The sequence below is a fragment of the Artibeus jamaicensis genome, unplaced genomic scaffold (genome assembly GCF_021234435.1).
Source record: "Artibeus jamaicensis isolate MK-2021 breed Jamaican fruit bat unplaced genomic scaffold, CSHL_Jam_final contig_465, whole genome shotgun sequence".
Classification (NCBI taxonomy): domain Eukaryota; kingdom Metazoa; phylum Chordata; class Mammalia; order Chiroptera; family Phyllostomidae; genus Artibeus; species Artibeus jamaicensis.
The window spans coordinates 3,809,507-3,830,024 of record NW_026521843.1 but is presented as its reverse complement, the minus strand read 5'-3'; the positions used below and the strand labels follow the sequence as shown (position 1 = coordinate 3,830,024).

The 20,518-nt window shown below is 49.3% G+C and overlaps 1 protein-coding gene across 3 annotated transcripts in view; it reads right to left on the bottom strand.

Annotated features, from left to right (window-relative positions):
* The window catches only part of ATP6V1C2 (ATPase H+ transporting V1 subunit C2), a 38,828-nt gene extending 25,583 nt beyond the window's left edge, over positions 1-13,245 (bottom strand). For 2 of the 3 annotated variants that reach the window (XM_037151737.2, XM_037151739.2), the window contains exons 1-3: positions 12,943-13,237; positions 11,823-11,977; positions 9,521-9,588 (exon numbers count right to left, since the gene is read on the bottom strand). In XM_037151737.2, the coding sequence (XP_037007632.2) occupies positions 9,521-9,588; positions 11,823-11,951 (197 nt within the window). In that variant the 5' untranslated portion in view covers positions 11,952-11,977; positions 12,943-13,237. Of the gene's footprint in view, positions 1-9,520; positions 9,589-11,822; positions 11,978-12,942 lie in introns of all 3 variants that reach the window. The other variant, XM_037151738.2, reaches the window with a different exon arrangement.
* Between the last annotated feature and the right edge of the window lie 7,273 nt (positions 13,246-20,518).

Here is a 20,518-nt window from a genome sequence, read left to right as displayed (position 1 = left end):
CTGCACACTTACGCGTGCAAAGCGACAACGCAGGTGCAAGACAGTTGGTAACAGGCCCCTGGCCCATAAAAGTCGACCAGCCAGCGCCCAGCCCTGGGGCTGCCCAGGGCACCAGGTGCTTCCCCCCGGGGAATGCCAGGCTGCTGGAAAGCGTGATACGTACCGATGGGAGAAATCTCGCAGGAGACGCTGTTAAATGAAAAAGAAGCATGCCGCTCAGTAGCACATGTGGGTTACTACTCTGTGTTTAAAAGGGGGAAATATAGAAACATATTCTGGAATCGTCTGTGTTTGCATAAAGGAGCACCGGAAATGTATCCAAGGAACTAAGTGGGGGCCAGAAGGGTAGGATGGGGAGACAGCGGAAGGGGAGGCTTCTCCCTGTGCAGCCTTTTGCATTGTTCTGAACTTCGATGCGTGTGAACAGAGTACCTATTCAGAAAGGACAGGCTTTACTGCAAGCTTTTTAACGTACATTTAGAATCCCTGGCCTTGGGATCAGCTCCTCGGAAGCGCGTCGGGATTCAATGGAATGCACCTGTGTAAAGTGCCGACTGCAGGGCAGCAAGTACCTCAGAGCCTCCACCCCACCTGCCCCCGCTGAAGCAGCAGCCCGGAGCCGGCCCGGGACATACACAACCGGCACCCCTGCAGGTGGTGCCCACGCCCCCGCACACCAGGAGATGGCACAGGTGCCGAGAGCGGGGCCCTGAACTGTGACAGGGTGGACGTGTTTTCAGCAAATATTTCGTCAGCACCTGAGTGAGCCAGACCCTGTTCTAGGGGCTGGGACTAGAGATACAGTCTGTGTGTTCTTGGGGCTTACATTCTATAAGAGACAAAGACAAACCAGGCCAATATCAAGCTGTGGCACGTGGAATGCAGAGAATCAAAACAGGGTGTCCCAGAGGGACCAGGCTGCCTTGTCTGGAGAGGGCCTCTGGAGGAGGTGACGTTAATCTGAGACCAGATGACAAGGAGAAGCCCGCCCTGCCAGGGTGGGGTCGGGGGGAGGTGGTTCGGACCAGGGTTGTGCGCAGCCCAGGACCAGGTGGATCCTGGTGGTGGGAAGTGAGCGGCCCGTGGCCGTGAGGGCAGACACCTGGGGCGGGAGTGCTGACGGATCCAGGAGTCAGGGTCAAGCACGTACCCTCTACACTGGGGGCCTTGAGAAGCCACGGGAGAGTCGCAAGTAAGAAAGTCTGTGATACCTTTTTCTTTTTAAAAAAACACTTTAGCTGCTGTGTGGAGTGGGTAAGAGAAAATCAGAAGACGGGTTAGCAGTTCGGTGTAAAAATACATGGAAGCCGGCATGGACGAAGGAGGAGCACTGAGAAGTATACAGGTGCAGGACAGGTTTGGGAGGTGAAGCCCGCAGGGCTTGGTCCTCACTGGAGCCGCAAGTGGATGGTCAGGGAGCAGGGCCAGGCTGTTTGCATGAGCACCAGGCGCTTGAGCCCAGGGAGCCTGCACTGCGGTGGAGAGGCCTTGCCAAAGGAGGCTGCGTCCGCGTGCGCTGTCTGTTGAGAATAATATCAGCTTCGGGCATGAAGCCATGCAAAATAACCCCACCATTTAAAGGTGCCCCTTGCCCTGGCCTGTGTGGCTCAATGGCTTCTCTTTATCGTCCCATAAAGAGAAAGGTCACCAGTTCAATCCCTGGTCAGGGCACATGCCTGGATTGTGGGCCAGGTCCTCAGCTGGGGCATGTACGAGAGGCAACCAATCAGTGTTTCTCTTCCTTTCTTCCTCCCTCCCTTCCCTTCTCTCTAAAAATAAATAAATATAAATAAAATCTTTCAAGTTGTCCCTTAAGCTCTTGAAAAGGAGAGTCCGAGCGGCTGCCACCCACTGAGGGCGTCACAAAGGGACAGAGAACAGGGTGAGGTCTGGAGGACGGAGGAGCCGCGGTTCCAGGAGCTGGCCGGGGCCTAACTAAGTCGCACATGCCTGAGATGAAACTTAATCTCGAAGGAATTATGTCGTGAATTTCACAATGCTGCCTCAGGCCAGCCCTCACCCGAGTGGCCAGCCGACATTCCTTCCTCCCCACGGGCTGGACTTCTGGTCCGGGAAGAGCTGCTGGGAGTTGTGTGTGTGTTGGGGGGTTGGTGGTGGGGGAGGGGGTCTGTCAGGTACGGAGCCATTTAAGGCACAGCAGAGACCTCCCAGCAGCTCCTGGAGGAAGGGGGAGGCAGGGCAGGCTGGGGAGAAGCTAACTGCCAAGTGCCAAGGAGAGAAGCAGGTTGACAGGGTTAAGGTGCGACATTCATCAGCTATGGGGCCCTGCCCACCTGCAGGACTTAACAGTGTGAGCATGCGTGTTCTCCTGTCTAAGGAGGGACTGTTCATCCGTGCACTGGGCTGTGGCCAAGATGTCACGAGCAAATGGAGAAAGAGAAAACACCAGTCCAGTGCTGGCACCCAAGGTGCAATGGAGAAGTAGCAGTTCCCACACAGGGATGGGACGGCCCGCAGGAGGTGTGGCACTGAGGACAGGAAACAATGCAACGGAGGCAGGAGAGGACACCACTGGACAACCCTCGGTGGTGGTGTGACTGTCACAGAGCCTGACGCAGCAAGTGGTAACAGCCAAGGGCGCCAAGTGTGAAACCCGGGGGGCGGCAGGGAAGGGAACCGCGCAGCCCGGTAGGCACAGCAACGCCCCCCACGGAACCAGGAGAAGACACCCGAGTGGGTACCGCAGTCACTTACAAATAGCAGCACCGTGTCAGGCCACAAAGAAAACCGCAGACTCCCGAGGTAGAACCAGCACTGACTTCATTCTCCAACAACAAAGCAATAGAATTAGAAATGGAAAAGCCAAAAAAAAAAAAAAAAACTTCCAGAAATTTAAAAAAAGAACACTAAAATTCCACGTCAAAAGTTATATACTAATACTCAGAGGAAAATTCACTGTCTTGAGGTTTACAGAACAAAACAAAACATAAAATACAGGAACTAAGCATACAATTCAGTTTTACGGAAAGGAGCAAGAAAAGAAACCTAAATAAAGCAAGAGGAAAAAAACTGGGATGCATGCAAACACTAAAACCAGAAATAAGAAGAGCAACAAAAAATGAGTTTAAAAACTTGAGAAAAGATCTGCTCTTCTACACAAAGGCTAAAATAGATGAACCACGGTGAAGCCTCATCCAAGAAAATGAAACACCTTCAACAGAGATACATTAGCAGGCACGTCATAAAACTCACTCAAATACATGTTGAGAGACCTTGAAAATAATTTGGAGAAGTTGACAAAGTGGATTAGGTTCAGGAAAGTGAAATTTACCCAAACTGCACACCTCTCTCCCTACAGAGGAAACTAAGGGGCAGACAACACTGGAAAATTTTGTGACTAGAAACTAGTCCTAGGAACAGACCAGGTCCCACATGTCCAATGACACAGTTTAAACCTTCCACGAGCAGATCACCTCCTCACCCTCTACAGCGGCTGCTTTCAGTCACGGTGCAAAGACTGGCACCCAGGAACACGCAGAAATGCAGATTCCCAGGCCCCGCCCGAGACTGCCCGCCGAACCAGGAATTCTGAGGGAGAGCCCAGGAATCTACATTTCAGCAAATGTTCGGATGGCACAGTTTGAGACCGCTGGCTTATTTATTTTTTTAATTAAAGATTCTACTTATTTTTAGAGAGAAGGTAAGGGAGGGAGAAAGAGAGGTAAAGAAACATTGATGTCGGAAAGAAACACCAATTGGTTGCCTCTCATTATGTGCCCTGATTGGGGACCCAACCTGCAACCCTGGCATGTGACCTGACCAGGAATCAAGCCAGGGACCTCTCGCTTTGCTGGACGATGTCCAACCCACTGGGCCACACCGGGCAGCGCTGGACCAATCTTAATACTGTGGGTAAGAATGGGACCCCAGAGCCAGGCTCCCTGCCCTCCAACCTCAGCACCACCAGTCACTGCACATACCCGGGGAGCCACAGAGCGAGCCCTCAATAAACGTTACCTCTCAGGCTATAGTGATAGTATCACGATGGCAGTATCGTTATTCATCCGCACCTGGTGCCAAATGTTTCAACATGAGCAAGTCAAGTTCAACATTCCAAGTGAGGTTTCACCTTGGAATGCAAGGATGGTTCAGCAATTGTATTAATGAATAAATATGCCACATTATACAAAAAATAAAACCTAAGATCAATTTATTACACCCCACAAAAGGAATTTGAAAAATGTGCAAGACTCGTCCTTGTTTTCTTTTTGTACTTTTTCATATCACGCTAAGACAAACTCTTGGTAAACCAGAAACAGATACTTCCTCGGCGTGATAATACACATTTTAAAACAAGAGCCAAAGTGACATTTAATGGTGAGACACCAGAACTATTCAAAGGAGAGGCAGGAACGAGACTAACATGCTCACTCTGATCCCTGACCAATCCGACATTGTTCTGGAACACTAGCCAATACAATTAAGCAAGAGAAAGAAATAAGAGAAAATAGGGAGAGATTACTATTTGCAGACAAAATCACCAAGCCCAGGAAGCCTTAGAAGAAATGCTGAAAACCACTAGAAACAATGAGGAAATTCAATAAGGGGGCAGGTCGTGGAGTTCATACCTAAAAACCCCCGATCTACAAACGAAGAACGTTTAGAGAGAATATCTCATTTATAACAGCAACACGATTTCTGAAAAGTGAATACTTAGGGAAAAATCAATAATATATCGTGCAGACCTTCATTGAATAAGAGACAAAAGCTCTAGGAGAAGATGAGGAAAAAGCATCGGGTCCGCTGAAAGGCGAACTCTGCTCCCCAGAACGCTCGGAACTGTGCGGACGCCACCCCTGCACTTCCGGTGCGATGTCACCGGAGTCGTCAGCAGCGTCTCTGCACCGACCACAGGCCAGCTGCTGCGCTCGGTGCTCGGGATACATCTTTTAAAAATCTGTATCTGCTTGGTAGAGATCTCAAAATAAGGTCTTCGAGATTTGTAAGCATTTGAACTGGCTAACGAATGTGAGTAGGGGGGTGTATGTTTTTTGTTCTGTTTTACCAAGAAAGGAACCACATGGCCTCCTGCTAATGGTTACCTACAGGGAGAGGAACTGTGGTTAAAGTGGGACTATTTTCTTTTGGTACCTTTATACCATTTGATATTTCTAATGTGTAACTTTAACTAGAGTAGTATTTTTTTTAATGACAACAGTAATCATCTGAGTCATGAGTGAGACAAGTCCTGGCGGTGCTGGTGGAAACCAGTTCGGGGCAGGGTGGACACAGACAGACAGACACTAATGGGTAAGCTGGTGAATCTAGATCAAAGGTCTATCCCCCGCCCGCCCCCCCACCCCCACCACGGAGCTCTTTCTAGGAGCTTTGTCCCTCACTCGGAGCACGAGGGGCTAGAGCAGGTCCCTAGGAGCCTGTGCAGCTCTGCCCCTCCAGGGATCTGCCTTCCATCCGCTCATTCTGCTGGTCACTGCAGGCCTGTGACATTCCACATTCTGGGGACATAATTGTGCAGAAAGACTGGCCTGTGGGAATTGTAGTGTGCCTGGGGAGACAGCTAGGAAGCAAACAATCCCACAAGAGAATGTAAAACTCCACTTGGGTGAGCGCTATGGCGGAGGGGCACTCGGGTTGGAACAGGAGTGGGTAAGTCAGAGGATCTGAACCGGGAAAGCCTGGGGCAGCTGAGCAGCATGCGCAGATGACCACAGGGGTGAACGGGGCATAGGGAAGGCCTGAAACCGCTCTTGGAGAGCGCAGGAGAAGAGTGAACACACAGTAGGATTGCCAAGCAGCTCAGAGGAACCTAGAAACCACACAGCACACACAGGCCTTCAACTGATCTCTGTCGAACACATCAGAGAAATGTCACGCAGGTGACCACTTCGCAGTAACAGAGTCGTCTCAGTAATTTTTAACAATCATGCTTTGCTTCTCTCTGAAACGCCCTTAGGAGGACAGACTCGCTGGATCTGCATCCCTAAGCAGACCTCCACCCTCTTTGATCAGCCAAGCCTCGGTCAACTGCTTGGAAGCACATGGGCAAATGAAAGTCCACAGTTCCTCCCCAGTCCAGGAAATGCACCCCAGTGCATGTGACAATCACCAGTTTCCCACAGAAGCGCATGAGGTATGTGTCTGAGCCACCCAGCTCCTGGGAAATGGATTACTGCAACCAGCTCAGTGAAACAGGCTAAGATACTGTGTGGGGCTCAGATGCTGAAAAAAAAAAAAACACCCAGTGGGGTGGGGGTGGGGATGGGGCTGCAGAGCATTTAAAGGATAAAATGGTTTGGTTTTTCAAATGTTCGTGAATTACAGTGTAAATACGGAGTAAATTAACAAAGGCAGTGTGGGGGAATAAATCAAAAATAAATGTGAGGCTCCAGTAAGCAAACCCTGCCTTCCAGCTACATGGAAAAACACTGCCTTGCCCCGAGTAAATAAATAATAAAAGGATATGGAAACAATACACCCTGAAAACTCATGTCCCTTCTCTGCGCTCCTGGCCAGAAGCAGAGCTGACGGGTTCAGGCTGCCCCGGTTACACGGCCAGCGAGCATTTATTTATCTAATAACAACTGAGTGCCTTTCAGAGAACGGGGTAGGGCATTTGAAAGACCTGAGGCCTGAGGCCAGTCTCTGGACACCCCACGATTCTACCCCAAGCTCTGGTATCAACTCTAAGATGAAGAGCCCTGCTCTCCGGTCTAGATAAATGCTGGAAATAAGAACCGTGGGAGTCTCAGAGCACGCCGTCTTTCTTTCTCCCAGTAGGAAGGCTCTTGAGAATATATACTTACAAGGGAAACACTACACAGTGGTCTTCGTTTTTACCACACTCAGCCTTTAAAAAAAAAAGAACCACTTTAATTCACGTGGGTCCTCTCTGTTCACAGCGATGGCCTCGACTTTGCTAGTTCACACATGTTCATTCCTACTGATTCTGAAACAACTGTTACCTACCTACTCCCATCACAAGCAACTTGTACAACAAATAGATACAGAACAAACCACTGACAGTTACTGAAAATGACAACAAAAAATGAAAGTGGACGCAGTGGTGAGTCAGGATCACAGAATGTTAGAGCTCCAAAGCCCTCTGGTGAAGAAGAGGTTAAAGGACTTGCCCTCGAGAAGAAAACTGGTAGCCAAGAAAGACCTAGAAAGGTCTAGAGAGATAAGCTGCTGAGTAGGGGTCATTTCTGCAGCAGCCTGGGAACAGCTCAGTTCAGCCAACACCGTGGTTCGTCGGGGTAAGAAAAAGGCAGGTAACCGCCAGCCCAGGGCAGGGGGCTGACTCCCCCTGACCTCTGTCAGACCCCCGACCCCTGTGCAGCACCACTTAGAAAAGGAGCTGATATTTAGGGATCCAGCTGTTTTTTCTTGGATGTTATGTTGTCACAGAGCGTATCCTGGGATTTGATGATACTTGATCTAACCTGGTTTTACTCCCTTCATTCTCCCCTGAAAGTGTGGTTGTGGCCACAATTATCCCACTGTACAAACAAGAAAGCCAAAGGTTAGTCTTCTTTCTCGAAGACAAAGAGCTGCAAACCTCTCGGAGATGCGGACTGCCTTTTTGTGGTCAGCCCAACATCCACGTAGAACAAAACGTTAGCAACACAGATTCTTTGTAGTCTTAGGTAATGGGTACCTGAGCAACAACTGCACACAGGAAACCCAATTCCTGGCCCGTGGCTCCGATTCTGAAGGTCAGAAATCCTCAAAGGAGCCTAGACTTCTTCCATTAAAGTACATTAGAAAAGGCAGCAGCAGCCTTATCGCCATTGAACTGGCAAGAAAAGGTAGTGATGTCCACAGGCCCCAAAATCCTAAAACCCTCCGTAGGGGCGGCAAGATCTAACAGTCGAGCCGGGGTCATTTCAGGAGGCGTGGGGCCTGGCGCTTGATGACCCTTTCCCCATCCATCCCACCTGCATTGTTAGAAAATCCGTTACTGCCCTGCCCAGTGTGGCTCAAGTGGTTGGGTGTCATCCTGCAAAGCGCAAGGCCGCCAGTTCAATTCCCAGTCAGGGCACATGCCTGGGTTGCAGGTTCAGTCCCTGGGCAGGGAGTGTGGAAGAAGTGAGAGATCAATGTTTCTCTCCCTCTCTCTTTCCTTCCCTTCCCCTCTCTCTAAAAGTAAATAAAAATAAATATAATTTTTAAATTTTTTAAAAAAACAAAGTGTACAAAATGAAGCAAAAAAATAAAAAGTCGCCAGATAAACAACAGAATTTCATTTCACCAAAACAAGGAATTACTATTTAAAAACCACCCAATAATCGATGGCAGGCCCATTTGACAGAGCACCACAGTGTTCTCGCAGGAACAGGTAAGGCGAGATCGAAAGAACAAGATATGAAAAGTTACAAAACATGTGTCACCTGGTGTCACCTTTATTTATAGCAGTGCATGGATTACTCTGTGTGTGCAGGAATAATATTTATGTGTACAAAAGTGTGGATGTACACACTGCAAGCACGGCTCTGGTGATCTCCGGATGGCGCAATTATGGGTGACTTGTAACTAACTCCTTTTTCGTGCTTTTCTCTGATCTATAAATACTTCCAACGATTTTGTTCCCTATTTGTATAAGTTCTTTCCAGACAACAAATGACTGTCAGACTCTAAAACGTCCTCCTGCATTTGGGGGGGGGGGTGACCAGAATGAATGGCCACAGCTTCTCGGAGGGTGCGAGGGGCCCACCTGTAACATTTCACATGCAAACCCTGAGCAGCATTTCACAATGATCTCACTTCCGCACGTGCACAAAGAAGCAGGGAAAAGAGCAGTCGTTACAGATTGTTCGGAAAGCAAAAACTACAAAGTGTAAATGGCCATCGACGGGGAAATTCAAATAAATGGAGGCAGCAGCTATTCGAGGTCATGCAGCCAATGAAAAGAATGTGCGTTATGGACTGACTTGTCTCTACCTATGTGATTTTAAGTGAAAAAAAGCGAAGTGCAGAATATGTGCTGTCAACTGCATGAAACTACTTTGAACAGTGCATTTGCATTAACTTGGACACGTGCCGGCTGTCTCTGGAAGGCTCTCCCAGAAAACATGAACAACATCGCCTCAAAGGGGGAGAAATAAGAGGAAAGGAAAGAGGGGAACAGGTCGGAGGAAAACAATTTTCACTGGAGAGCTTTCCTTTCGTGCTGTTGAATTTTTTTTTTAACTACAGGCATATGTTACTTCAAACACAAACACAAAACTTAAAAAACCTTGGGGGGCAAACGGCTCCAGTTCTCTGGGTGTTTCCACACCTTACCCCACCCACCGCCCTCTTCATTTTGAAGGCAGCCCCCTTAAAAAATGCTGAAGCAAACCCACGCCAACAAAACCCTGTGGTGGGCCCCGCGTGCCACTGTTGACCCTGCACCCTCACCAGACCCACCCCGGCTCCTCCCTCGTGACTTCTAGGACCGGGTCTTGGCGAGTATGGACTCAGCCAAAGCCAGAGTTCTGTGTCCTCTGGAAACAAGGTCCAGCTCTCGCTTGTGTGTAGTAAATAAGCAACAGTTTACCTTTCAGCAAAGCTATCGAGTTTCCCCAACTCATCGGAGAGGCCAACAAGGGAGTCCAAGGTCCCCACCTAGAAAGATCACGAAGAAAGGAGAGACTGGGTGTTGTGGCAGAGAAGCAAGGGTGCCTTTCTGCACGGCGCAGGGGGTTCGTAACTTCCACCTTCAGGGAGTTGTCTTGGTCAATAGCCAAACTGGAAACTGGGGAGAGCTCTTAAAGGAAATCAGTGAATCTGGGAATTAAAAACTTCTTTTTTTTTCCCCCCCAATAGGATAAATTGTCATGTTTCCACCATGGGAAACAGTGACCACAAGGTCATGGCCGGCCCTCAGCTTGTTTTCATGTTATACCAATGGTCTTCTGCTCACAGATTGATCCCCACAGCTGAGAAGAGGATCACCAGAGAGCAAGTCAAAGAAATGATCATTTCTAAAATCCTTCTTCTCCGAGTGTCCAACCAAGTCCCTTTCCCTGTCCTTTTCTGAGGTTATTAACAATGACCGCGTTGGGGCACAGGACAGCTTTTTCCCACTTCATCATTTGTCGAAGTCCTTTTCTTTTCTGATTACTTACAAGAGTCTGCTTCTCAGTGGGGAAATCATTAGAGTCCAAAATTGTGTTTAAAGGTCTATTCACAGAATCAGAAGAAAAAACTTTGGGGCCGTGGCGGGGGGGGGGGGGGGGTCAGGGGATGGAGGGATCGAGGAGAAAGGACTCAGGGACCCAGACAACAGCATGGTGATTGTGTGGGGGGAGGAGTAAAAGGGGATAAATGGTGATGGGGAGAAAGCAATAAAAAATTAAAAATTAATTTTAAAAAAAGGAAAAACTTTGTTATCTTACCAACCACCAATTCAGGCCCTAAAAAGTAACTAGGAAATTATGAAGCTTGGATTTCTCTCTCTCCCTTTCTTAAATCCTCACCTGAGGACATTTTTTCTCATTGCTTTTAGAAAGAGGAAGGGAGAAAGGGAGAGAGAGAAACATGGATGTGAGAGAGAAGCATCCCTTATGAGCACTGGAATGGGGACCAGCACCTGGACCAGGGGCCTGCATACACCTGCACCCAGGCCAGGGGTCAGACATGCAACCTAGGTCTGTGTCCTAAGCAAGAATCGAGCCCACGGCTCTCTGGCTTCGGGACAATGCTCCAACCAACTTAGGGCAAGCCTAGATATCTCTAATAAGTTGCTTCTTTTCAATAAATTTCATTGTCAGCAGCTTTGGGCAGGACTCCTGTCTTTTTTCTCCTTGTTCCCTTGAGGCTGGTGCGTTGCCTCACACAGGGTAGATGATGAGTGGGTGCTGAATTCACTCCCTGTCACGGCATCTGTCTTTGGACAAACAGTGGCAGGTTTGAAACTCAGCAAGAACAGGGTTTGGAACCCAGAGCTGCCACTTACCAGCTCTGCTAGAGCCCTGGTGCCCACTCTCAGGCCGTACTGATCTAGGCCGTGGGTCTTGCAAAGATTTGAGGTGATCTGTTGAAAGTGCCTGGCCCCCAGCGTACTGTCTGATAAACACTAGCAAAAGTAGGGGCATCACCAACAGCTGTGGCAGCTGGCGGTGCAGCTCTTTTGTCCAGGGACAAGGTGAGGTTCGAAAGAGGCGTGTATGATGGTGTGCTAGGAGAGCCACCTCTGTGCAGGTAGCGCCATCCCTCTGGCGGTCACAACACTGCTTCTCCTTGGAAACCTATTCTCTTAGGAAGCATCGCAAAAAGTCCACTCTCTCCGAAGTGAGAGGACTGTGCCTATCTTTCTCCCCTGACTTGTTCGTTTCAATCTGACTTGGTTCTGAGATACTCATGCACAGTCAAATCTCTTTCTGCCATCTCCCCAGGTATCGCTAAATCCCCTTCCTGCCTCTCCAACAGAACCAGAAAGGTCCTGGATTTCCTGTCCTGTTCCTGGTTCCAGAGCACAGTCACAGCTTGACACTCTTCATGCCTGCAGCTTTAAGCTGAGTTATTGGTCTCCGTGGATGTGGAAGACGAAGCAGGAAGAATCTGAGAGTAACTCATAAGCCGAGTGTAGGATGCTCTTCCCACTCTTTGAAGACACCGCTCCTCATACTCTCTTCTGGTTCAGTCTGTCCCATGGCTCTAAGTCCATAGTTTCCATGACTACATTTGGGCTGTGGCGTGAAGTCCCCTCCGGACCATTGACTCCGCCCTGACCATCCTCAGCCCCAGGCTGATTCTCAGTTCTGCTCCCTTTGCTGCCCTTATTGTCTCCTTGGCTTCCAGAAGACACCACCTCCACCCAAACCCATCACCTCCGTCCTCCTCCCCAGGACCTTTACCTTGAAGTCAGGAATGGTGAACTTGGTGTTTTGAGACAGGTTGGACTTGGAGGTTACCATGTTCATCTTCTCCAGTGCTCGTAAATTTTCATTATCGCCAGGGGCAGAAATTAACCAAAACTCCGACATGCTTCCAGTCTCCTTTTATCCAGTTACTGACCAGAATGGCAGGCACACATACAGAGAGAAGGAGGAGAATTTATGAATGCCCCATGGACATGAACTAAGGGGGTGGGGGGATTGTGGGAGGGAATGGGGGTACTGGGTGTAGGGGGAAAATTGGGACAACTGTAATAGCATAATCAAATGTGTTGAAAAAAGAAAAAGAAACAGGAGGAGAGAAGTGTCAAATATCTCTACTTCTTTGCCACTGCCTTCTCTGGGATCTGTGGCTTTTCCTGCTGCCCTGTTCTTACCTCCACCTGAAAAGCCCTCAGGTCTTCACAGAGATTCCCAAAGGTCCTCCTTCTCTAGGGGGTTCTGACAGGTTTTCCCGAGCAGAGAGGAGGGAGGGGAGCTTCTTTCCTTCCTCTCTCCCCAGTGCAGTGAAAACCTGACATCAAAAACAGGGTCACAGGACGCTGGGCTGGGGGACCCTCTGCAGTGGTATTTTCTCCCTTCCACGTTGCATCTTCTGGGATGCAGGATGCGATGGAAGCAGAAATGGGATGAGGAGTTTTCACGATAGGCCACCTGGGCAAACCCCCAACCTTGAGAGGGACGCTAGCTTTAAAATAGACTTCAGAAGATCTCATTTTTTCAAAGAATTAAAAAAAAAAAAGTGCGGGACAAGGACTACTAAAGTCGCGAGAGTGGGTGTCCACTCTGCCGAACGGGTAGCTTGCTGGGCCGGCAAGTAGTTTCTGTCCAGCGTCTGTGGCCTTTCAAGTCCACTAGCTCTGCTCACTCGGACATGTAACCCCTTTCTCCCCTCGTTCTGTCCCTCCCCGCCCGTGGCCAACCCCAGAGAGTCTCCGGACCGCTAGGGGGGAAACGGGATATAACCAGAGACCCATCAAGCTTTCCGTCTCAACCCTCATCTCTCTCTACTCCAAGATCAGCTTAGTGCCTCCCAACCCGCGCCCCGCACACCGATAGCAGTTCCTCCCTGTCCTGTTACCTGGGGACAAACTGGCCTGAGCACAACCTGGGGAGATGCCACCTGCCAGGCCACAGGGAGGGTGCAGCGGTGGCACCGGTTCCCTGGTTCCCGCGGAGAAAGGGCGGACCAGGACGGCGCCCGTGGGGGCTGAAGGGACGCAGGCGGCTCGCGCGGCCCCCGTCTGGTCGCTGCGTGCGCGCGTCTCCCCCCGCCGCCTCGGGTGCCGGATCTGGCGCGTCCTTACCCGGAGCCGGCGAGCCGCGCGGGCGGGCTGCGGGCGGGCGCGGGACAGGAGCGCACAGCCGGCTCCCGGGAAGCAGCGGCTTCAGCGAGGCGCCCCGCCCCGAGCTTTTATCCCGCGGCCGGCCGCCCCGCCCACCTGCGGGGTATTTGCATATCGGGCCGCCCCGCCTCCCGCTGGCGCCTGACCCGGGGCCAGGAGCCTTCCCCAAGGCTGCGGAAAGGGGATGCTGTCCTTCGGGTCTCGGGTCTCGGGTCTCTGGTCTCGGAAAATATCCGCGAGACCCTCCCTGCGGGGGCCGAGACCTGGAGGGGTGCTGGGAGATCGGAAGGGGTCGTCAGCCCCGTGACATCGCAGAGTCGACGGGACAAGAAGACGACCCAGCAGCGAGAGAGGCGAAGTTCTCGGGACTGCGCACATCCTCTCCTGGCAGCCCACCCACCCCCAGCCCCGCCACCCCTGGCCCAGAGACAGGGCACACGGGTCTCAGGGGAAATCACCAAGAGACAGGACTGACCTGTGGAAAGCGCCTCCAGGGCCTCACAGGTTTGGGAGCACACCTGGGCCGAGCGGTGGATCTTCCCGTCGACGTGGGCGAGAGCTCGGCCTTGTTGCCAGGAAACTCCCCACTGCCCGAGGCGCCCACCTCGCCTTCCCCGGCTTCCGACTGCCCTGTGCGGGACCGCGATGGGAGCTCGTGATCCGGGCTGCTTGAAACAAACCCCAGACACTCTTAACCTGCGACTGGTAAAAAGCAAAACAAAAACTCTGACAATTCATTTTCCCTGGAGTAAAGGAGGAAACCTTAGTACCTCTTCTCTGTGGACAATGTTTTCAGTACCTTCTGGGGTAAAAATAATCTCAGGATTAATGTTTGGGGTGGAGTGGGGGATGTTGAAGAAGGTGTGGCTGCTGCCTTTGGAATGGGCTCTCCCTTTATATATGAAGACTGTCGACTTATTGTGAATGTCATCAGATCTTTGGAAGGAAAGCCAGGTGTCACCCCACAGGCTGGGATGGGAATGTGGCTTTTAAGGTCACAGAGTGAGCTGAGCTTGCCGCAATCCTGTTGCAGATTTGGAGTCGGCAGCCTGGAACTCCCAGGACCTGGCTCTGCCTCATCCCCATTGTGCATTAGTCAGTCCTTGCAACATCTTCCTGAGGGAGGAGGACACCTGAAACCCAGGGATGAGGAAACCTGGTTTGTGCAGGGAGATTAGGTGGCAATTCCAGGGAAGGAGTGCCCTGGTTGGATATTGGCAATGGAGCTCCAATTTTGGACTTTACCCAGGAATGCCCTCCTTCCCAGCCAGAACTCTGGAGCTGGAGCAGACCTCACGGGGACAAACACGTGCAGGGACATACACGCACAGAGACTGTGTGCTTCCAGGGGCCGCACTGCTGGTTAGCCACCCAGCTGCAAGTGGAACTCGGGCCTCTGGCCCACAGCTGGTGTCTGTCCAGCTGCTCCCAGCAAGCCTGCCAGGCCCAGGCAGACTCGGAAAGAGGACCCGTGGCTTCCATTCCCACCAACATTTTTCTGGCCTTGACCTTCAGGACCTCTGACTCAGCTTCTCAGAGACCGGGCAACACCTGGAGAGGTCCCCGGCTCTGCCTGTGGCACCACTCTTCCTATTCACAGGGTTTCCTCTAAGTAGATTGTTCCGTGACATGAAAGAAGAGTCAGGCACCAAATAATGGCTGGACGTCTGATTCAGAAAAACATGACGATCTACAGTGTTCCTTGTTTTGCTGACAGTTTCTCTGTTCAAGGTCGGTCTCTGTGGTCTTTCACATCGTCAGCTTCTTGTTAAATATCGGGATTTGTAGCCCTGGCTGGTGTGGCTCAGTGGAGTGAGTGCCAGCCTGTGAACTGAAAGGCTGCCCCTTGGATTCCCAGTCAGGACACATGCCTGGGTTGTGGGCCACGTCCCCAGTAGGGGGCTCTCAAGGGGCAGCCACACATTGGTGTTTCTCTCCCTCTTTCTCCTGCCCTTGGGAAATGAATAAATAAAATCTTTAGATATTGGAGTTTGTAATAGTGACTACTGATTTACTGGTAGCTTGACTTTTCTCAAATAGCTTTTTTTTTTCTGCTTATAAAGGTAATTTTATGCTTCGTATAGAGATTTTTGGGAAACACAAAAAAGTATAGAGAAGAATGTAAAAATATCACCTGTGTTTGCGTGACAATAACCACTGTTAACATTCAAAGTCTCTTTGTTCCTTTTTAATGCATATTCATATATTCATATAACCTTTTGGCACGGATAAGATTACGGATACATAAAGTTTGGCATCCTCCTGGTGATTGCTTTTTTAAGATCACAAAATGTATCAAATGTGTCTTATCAGTGCAGTTTGACCCGGTGTCATTAGCAGTTTGTCACGCTCAGACTGAGTCAGAGACATTGCATTTCAAAGGCAAATAAAGAGATCTTGTTAGACAACTTACATCTTGAAAAAAAAAAGAGAGCAAGGAGGGGGGAGGGGGAGAGTTGAAAACCACACTAACTTGCCCAAGGGTTTTTTGATGTGAAATTTTCAGAGGCCACCACGTGGACATCGATCGGCTTTCAGGCGACATGTGTTAATCCCTCACGTCTCCCTATTGAATGAGATGAGTCTTTAACACAGACACAGGGAGGAATCAGCCACAAGTTGTTCAGCCCAGTCCCTTGGTGTATTAGAAGATCAACCATCATTCCCACTTTCAAAGGAAAGCCGTTCCCTTCTGAGTCAGCCTGACGCAGCATTCAACAACCCATCTTCCGCCCCCCACCCCACCCTTCCAAAGTCTCTTAACACCTGCAGTGAATGAGCACTGCTTTTCAAATTCCCCCCGGGTCATGGAGAGTGCTTCATACACACAGCCCGAGAGGACCCAGGTCATAAAGAATGCTATCTCTTCTACAAATAAATAAAGGCTGAGCAGGAAATGCCATCCGCCTTGAATCATCTCTAGCTTATTATGAATCTGGCTTTGGCCAGATAGGCCTGCAATGTCTCTGCAGTTGGCAGTGGTCACGCATGGAGCCCGCTGACGTCTGTGCAAGATCTGACAGTCCTGTCAAGTTTGGGAACCAGAAGAACAAGGCTGGCCTAGTTGCTCTGTTTTTCCACCGCCCCTCCCAGAAGGCACCCTTCTGGTCTTCTTTAACTATGACTTTGTGGGAACAGCCCTCAGAGGATGCTCTGTCCAAATTAGCACAGGCACATAAGTCCCCCTGCAAGTGTGAACTTTGGTCGAACTCTCCTAGACTTTGCTGAGAAGAGCCCAGAGGGACAGGTCTCTAGAGGAGGAAAACGTGAGCAGAATTGTCCCTTGTGAGTCCAGATGGTGTTGTAGAAACAGACTAGGCTTTGGAATCTGCTGAACCTTGAGGAGTGTAAATGCCCATCCCCCCTAGGAGAGCCCACCTCCCAGCTTGTTCTGAGGATGGTGCAGAATAGCCCTGATGATAGAGAGTAGGATGGCAGGGACACCTAGCACACAGCCTGAGAGCCCGCTGTGCTCAGTGAAGGTGCCCCCCACTTCTCACAGCCTGTGCTTGCTCAGATGGTCTTTCGGGGTTCACTCAGCAACGCGGCAATAGCAACAGCGTCTTTCCTCGAGGGGGCACTTTGGTCTACATTTCCTCATTCAGCCAACATCCAGACACCATGAGGGTTTTCAGCTTTTTCGTCGGAGAAAGTAAGGCCGGGGAATTTTCATGATTTATTTGCTGAAATGGACATAGTTAAGGAGAAGGGTCCTCTGATCGTTTCCTCATTTAATGAGTTGCAGGAATTTTTGTTTGTTTTTTTCAGTATCTGCAAGGTACTGAGAGGTCGGTAAAAATAAATGAGAGTTTTCAGACTTGTGGTAAAGCAGAGCAAGTACAAGAAACAGAAATTTGAGCAGCCCCAACTCACTAAGGTGTGACTACCAGGGTGTCATGCAGGCTCACACAGAGGTAAAAACATCCAAGAAATCCTGTGATCCTCATTCCACAGGTGAGAAAACAGGCCTGAGAAGATCAACCGATCAGATCAAGGGTGCAGTTCCTGGTAGCTCTGGGACCTAAACTTCATTCTTCTACGTCTGCATGTTGCACAATGAAATCTCAACGACTCTTCTGCTGCCCTCTCCAAAGAACTGGACTCTGTGGGCTTGAAAGTCCTGGCTCTTCCGCTCAGCAGCCGAGGGAACTTACACCTGGTCCCTGACTTCCATGGGCTATGAACTGGGGAGAATAATAGGACGTGTCCTGCAAGGTTTTTCTGGGGACTAGGTGACAGGGCGCAGCAGCCAGGCCGTATCAAGTACTAGTCAAGATGCTCTATGAGGATTGGCTGCCGTAAAAGCCCCACTTCTCTCTGCTTCTTTCCCTCCCTTTGTTTCTCGTTTCTCCCTGACAAAGCTCTTTTGGAAGATGCTGATTCTGCCTTGTGGCACACCTGTGGTCCATTTGTCACTTGTGCGTTCAGTGACTTCCAGCATATCCTTGATATCACTGACCTGGTAGGAAGCAGAGTAGAGCAAGGGCTTCTGGGAAGAGTCTTTGAGGTTCAGCAAAGAGCCCTCCCAGGGGTCTTGAGTTCTGGCTTTGGAGCTGAGAGGATTGGACCTCAAGTCCCATTTTTGTCATTTATGAGCTGCATCCAACCTCCCTGCTCTCCCATTTCGTCACCTATAACATGGGGGTGTCAAAGTCTAATTAGTAGAGTTCCGATAGAAATGTAGAACGCCCAAACAGGCCTGATCCTGGTGTGCTGGTCCTTTAACGCTGGCTCGCTGGCTTCAGGAAGGCAGGGGTTATATCTGCTTCATTCATGGTCAAGTTCTTAGCACTGTGTAGATTCTGCTCAATGAGTACTTTTGGGTCACCCACAGCCAGGAGCTCAAGTGCTGGAGTTGCCCAGAGAACCAGGAGAAGCTGAGTGAGAATGATGTCCTCTTCTTTATTCTGTTTTAGAAGGATTTTATTAAATAACATTGTTGTTAAGATTTCATTTATTTATTTTTAGAGAGGGGAAGGAGAGGAGAAAGAGAGGGAGAGAAACATGAATGTGTGGTTGCCTCTTGTGCACCCCCCGGCTGGAGGCTGGGCCTGCAACCCAGGCATGTGCCCTGAGCAGGAATTGAACCTGTGACCTTTCAGTTCATAGGCTGGTGCTCAATCCACTGAGCCACAGCAGCCAGGGCTGTTTCAGAATTTTTTAATGATTTGAAAGTTCACAAAGATCATACCACTGAAAGTTGAAAGTTCATAACACTGTGTGCATAAGTATTGGTATGCATGTGAAATGTGAGTGATATCCATAATCATTCATTTATGTTTGTAAGGTTAAAAGTTGGAGACAACATATACACTCAGCAAAAAGGGACTGGGCAAGTTAATAATGTATATCATGCTGCCATTAAACAAATGTTTTAGAGGACTAGTAAATGACATAAGAAATGAGCATAAAATTTTAAGTGGAAATCCAAAATTAATATTCTAATCTTGTAAAAAAAAGTATATAAATATAATACATAATGCAAATCTTAAGAGAATTATATCAAGATGTTAAAAGAGGTTATTGCTGAACACTAGTTAGCAGTCCACTCCTCAGAAGAGTATGAGTGACAGTCCCAGTGTCCCCTCGGCTGAGCAAATGCATGACAGAAGCCAGAACTCCCATGTGAGGGAGGACGTTACAGACACAGAGAAAGAGAGAAATCAGAATCAGCCCTGTGTCGCTGCATTGGAACTAGAGGTGTGAGTGACGAACTCCTGGATTTCCAGGTGGGTGGAAAGATGGATGGACGGGTGGAGGGACGGGTGCATGGATGGATGGACAGACGGACAGACAGACAGAGAGACCATTTCCTAGCTCTGTTCATTGACAGTGCCTGGAAGCAGTGACTTACCAGTGGCACTGAACATCAACAGTCCACACCCAGGGGCATAGTCCGCTGAAGGGAGCTGGGAGTCCTTGGGGAGCTGGCTGGCTCCCAGGCCGAAATAGGGGGTGATAAAGGGGCGTAGTGTCGTCAACATACTCTCGAGCTAAACAGTAATGTGTCTCTCTGTAAATATATAATGTTGGTGTCTATTTATGCATCTGTATCTGTGGAAATGCTTGTAAGTTTTTTTTGAAATTATATAAAATTACCCCCCTAGAGGAAAATTTCCCTTTGCAGACTGGCAAAATATCCCGTGAATGGCACAGTTTCATCAGCCAATTATATGGCATATGGATTATATCTCACCGCAGCTCTTTCCAAAAAGAAAGCTGCTGCAGATACTACCTACTAAAAAAGTAACCTAAGGAAAAAAAAGTCAGCTCAAGCATGACCTGCCTGTGAAACTTCTCAGGTCTTTGTTTGAATTCCGACACCCCCTGGCCTCTCCCAACCCAGTCACTGAGGTGGGTCATTTGTTTGTCCTGGGTTATTCCCCTGTCCCTGTGGCTGGATTGGAGGGGAGGTGACAGTCACACCTCACTCCTCTCTGAATCACCCCCACCTGGCACAATGCCTGGCAGGTCGCCAGTAAGTGTTTGTTTAAGTAGCGAAAGCTCATCTTGAGAAATATCATATTGAATGCATATATCAGTCAGACACTGAATTATTAGGTAAATACATACGTTGTTCATTGCCGGGAATAGTATATCCCCGGAGCATAAAAAGCCGACAAACATTGCTGAAACTAAGATCCTAAGAACCACGCTGTGTTTAGGAAGGTCAGAGGTCAAGAATGTCAGATTCTGCCCTGACCGGCCTGGCTCAGTTGGTTGGGCATCATCCTATGAAGCTGGTTCGATTCTGGGTCAGGGCACATGCGTGCCTGGTTTGCAGTGCTGGTGCCCGGTTGATGTACGTGAGAGGTAACTGATCGATGTTTCTCTTCCTTTCTCCCTCCCTTCACCTCTCTCTATATTTATTTTTAATAAATGACATAAGAGCCCAGAAATAAACCCATGTCTTTATGGTCAAGTAATATTTGAGAAAGGGGGCATGAGCATACAATGGGTATACCCTAGGAGTCCTGAAACGCCAATTCAAAAGAATTTATGCGTCTTATATTCATAGAAGCACTATTTATAATAGCCAAGATTTGGAAATAGCCTACATGCCAATCAGTAGATGAGCAGATTAAAAAAAAAAAAAAAACAGTGGTACATTTACACCGTGGAATACTATGCAGCAGAAAGAAAGAATGAACTCCTACCCTTCGCGACAACATGGATGTTCGGAACTGGAGAGTGTTGTGCTAAGGGAAACAAGCCAGGCAGTGAAAGACAAATACCATATGATCTCACCTATAAGAGGAATCTAAAGAATAAAAAAACTAATGAGCAAAATAGAGCCAGAGGCATGAAATC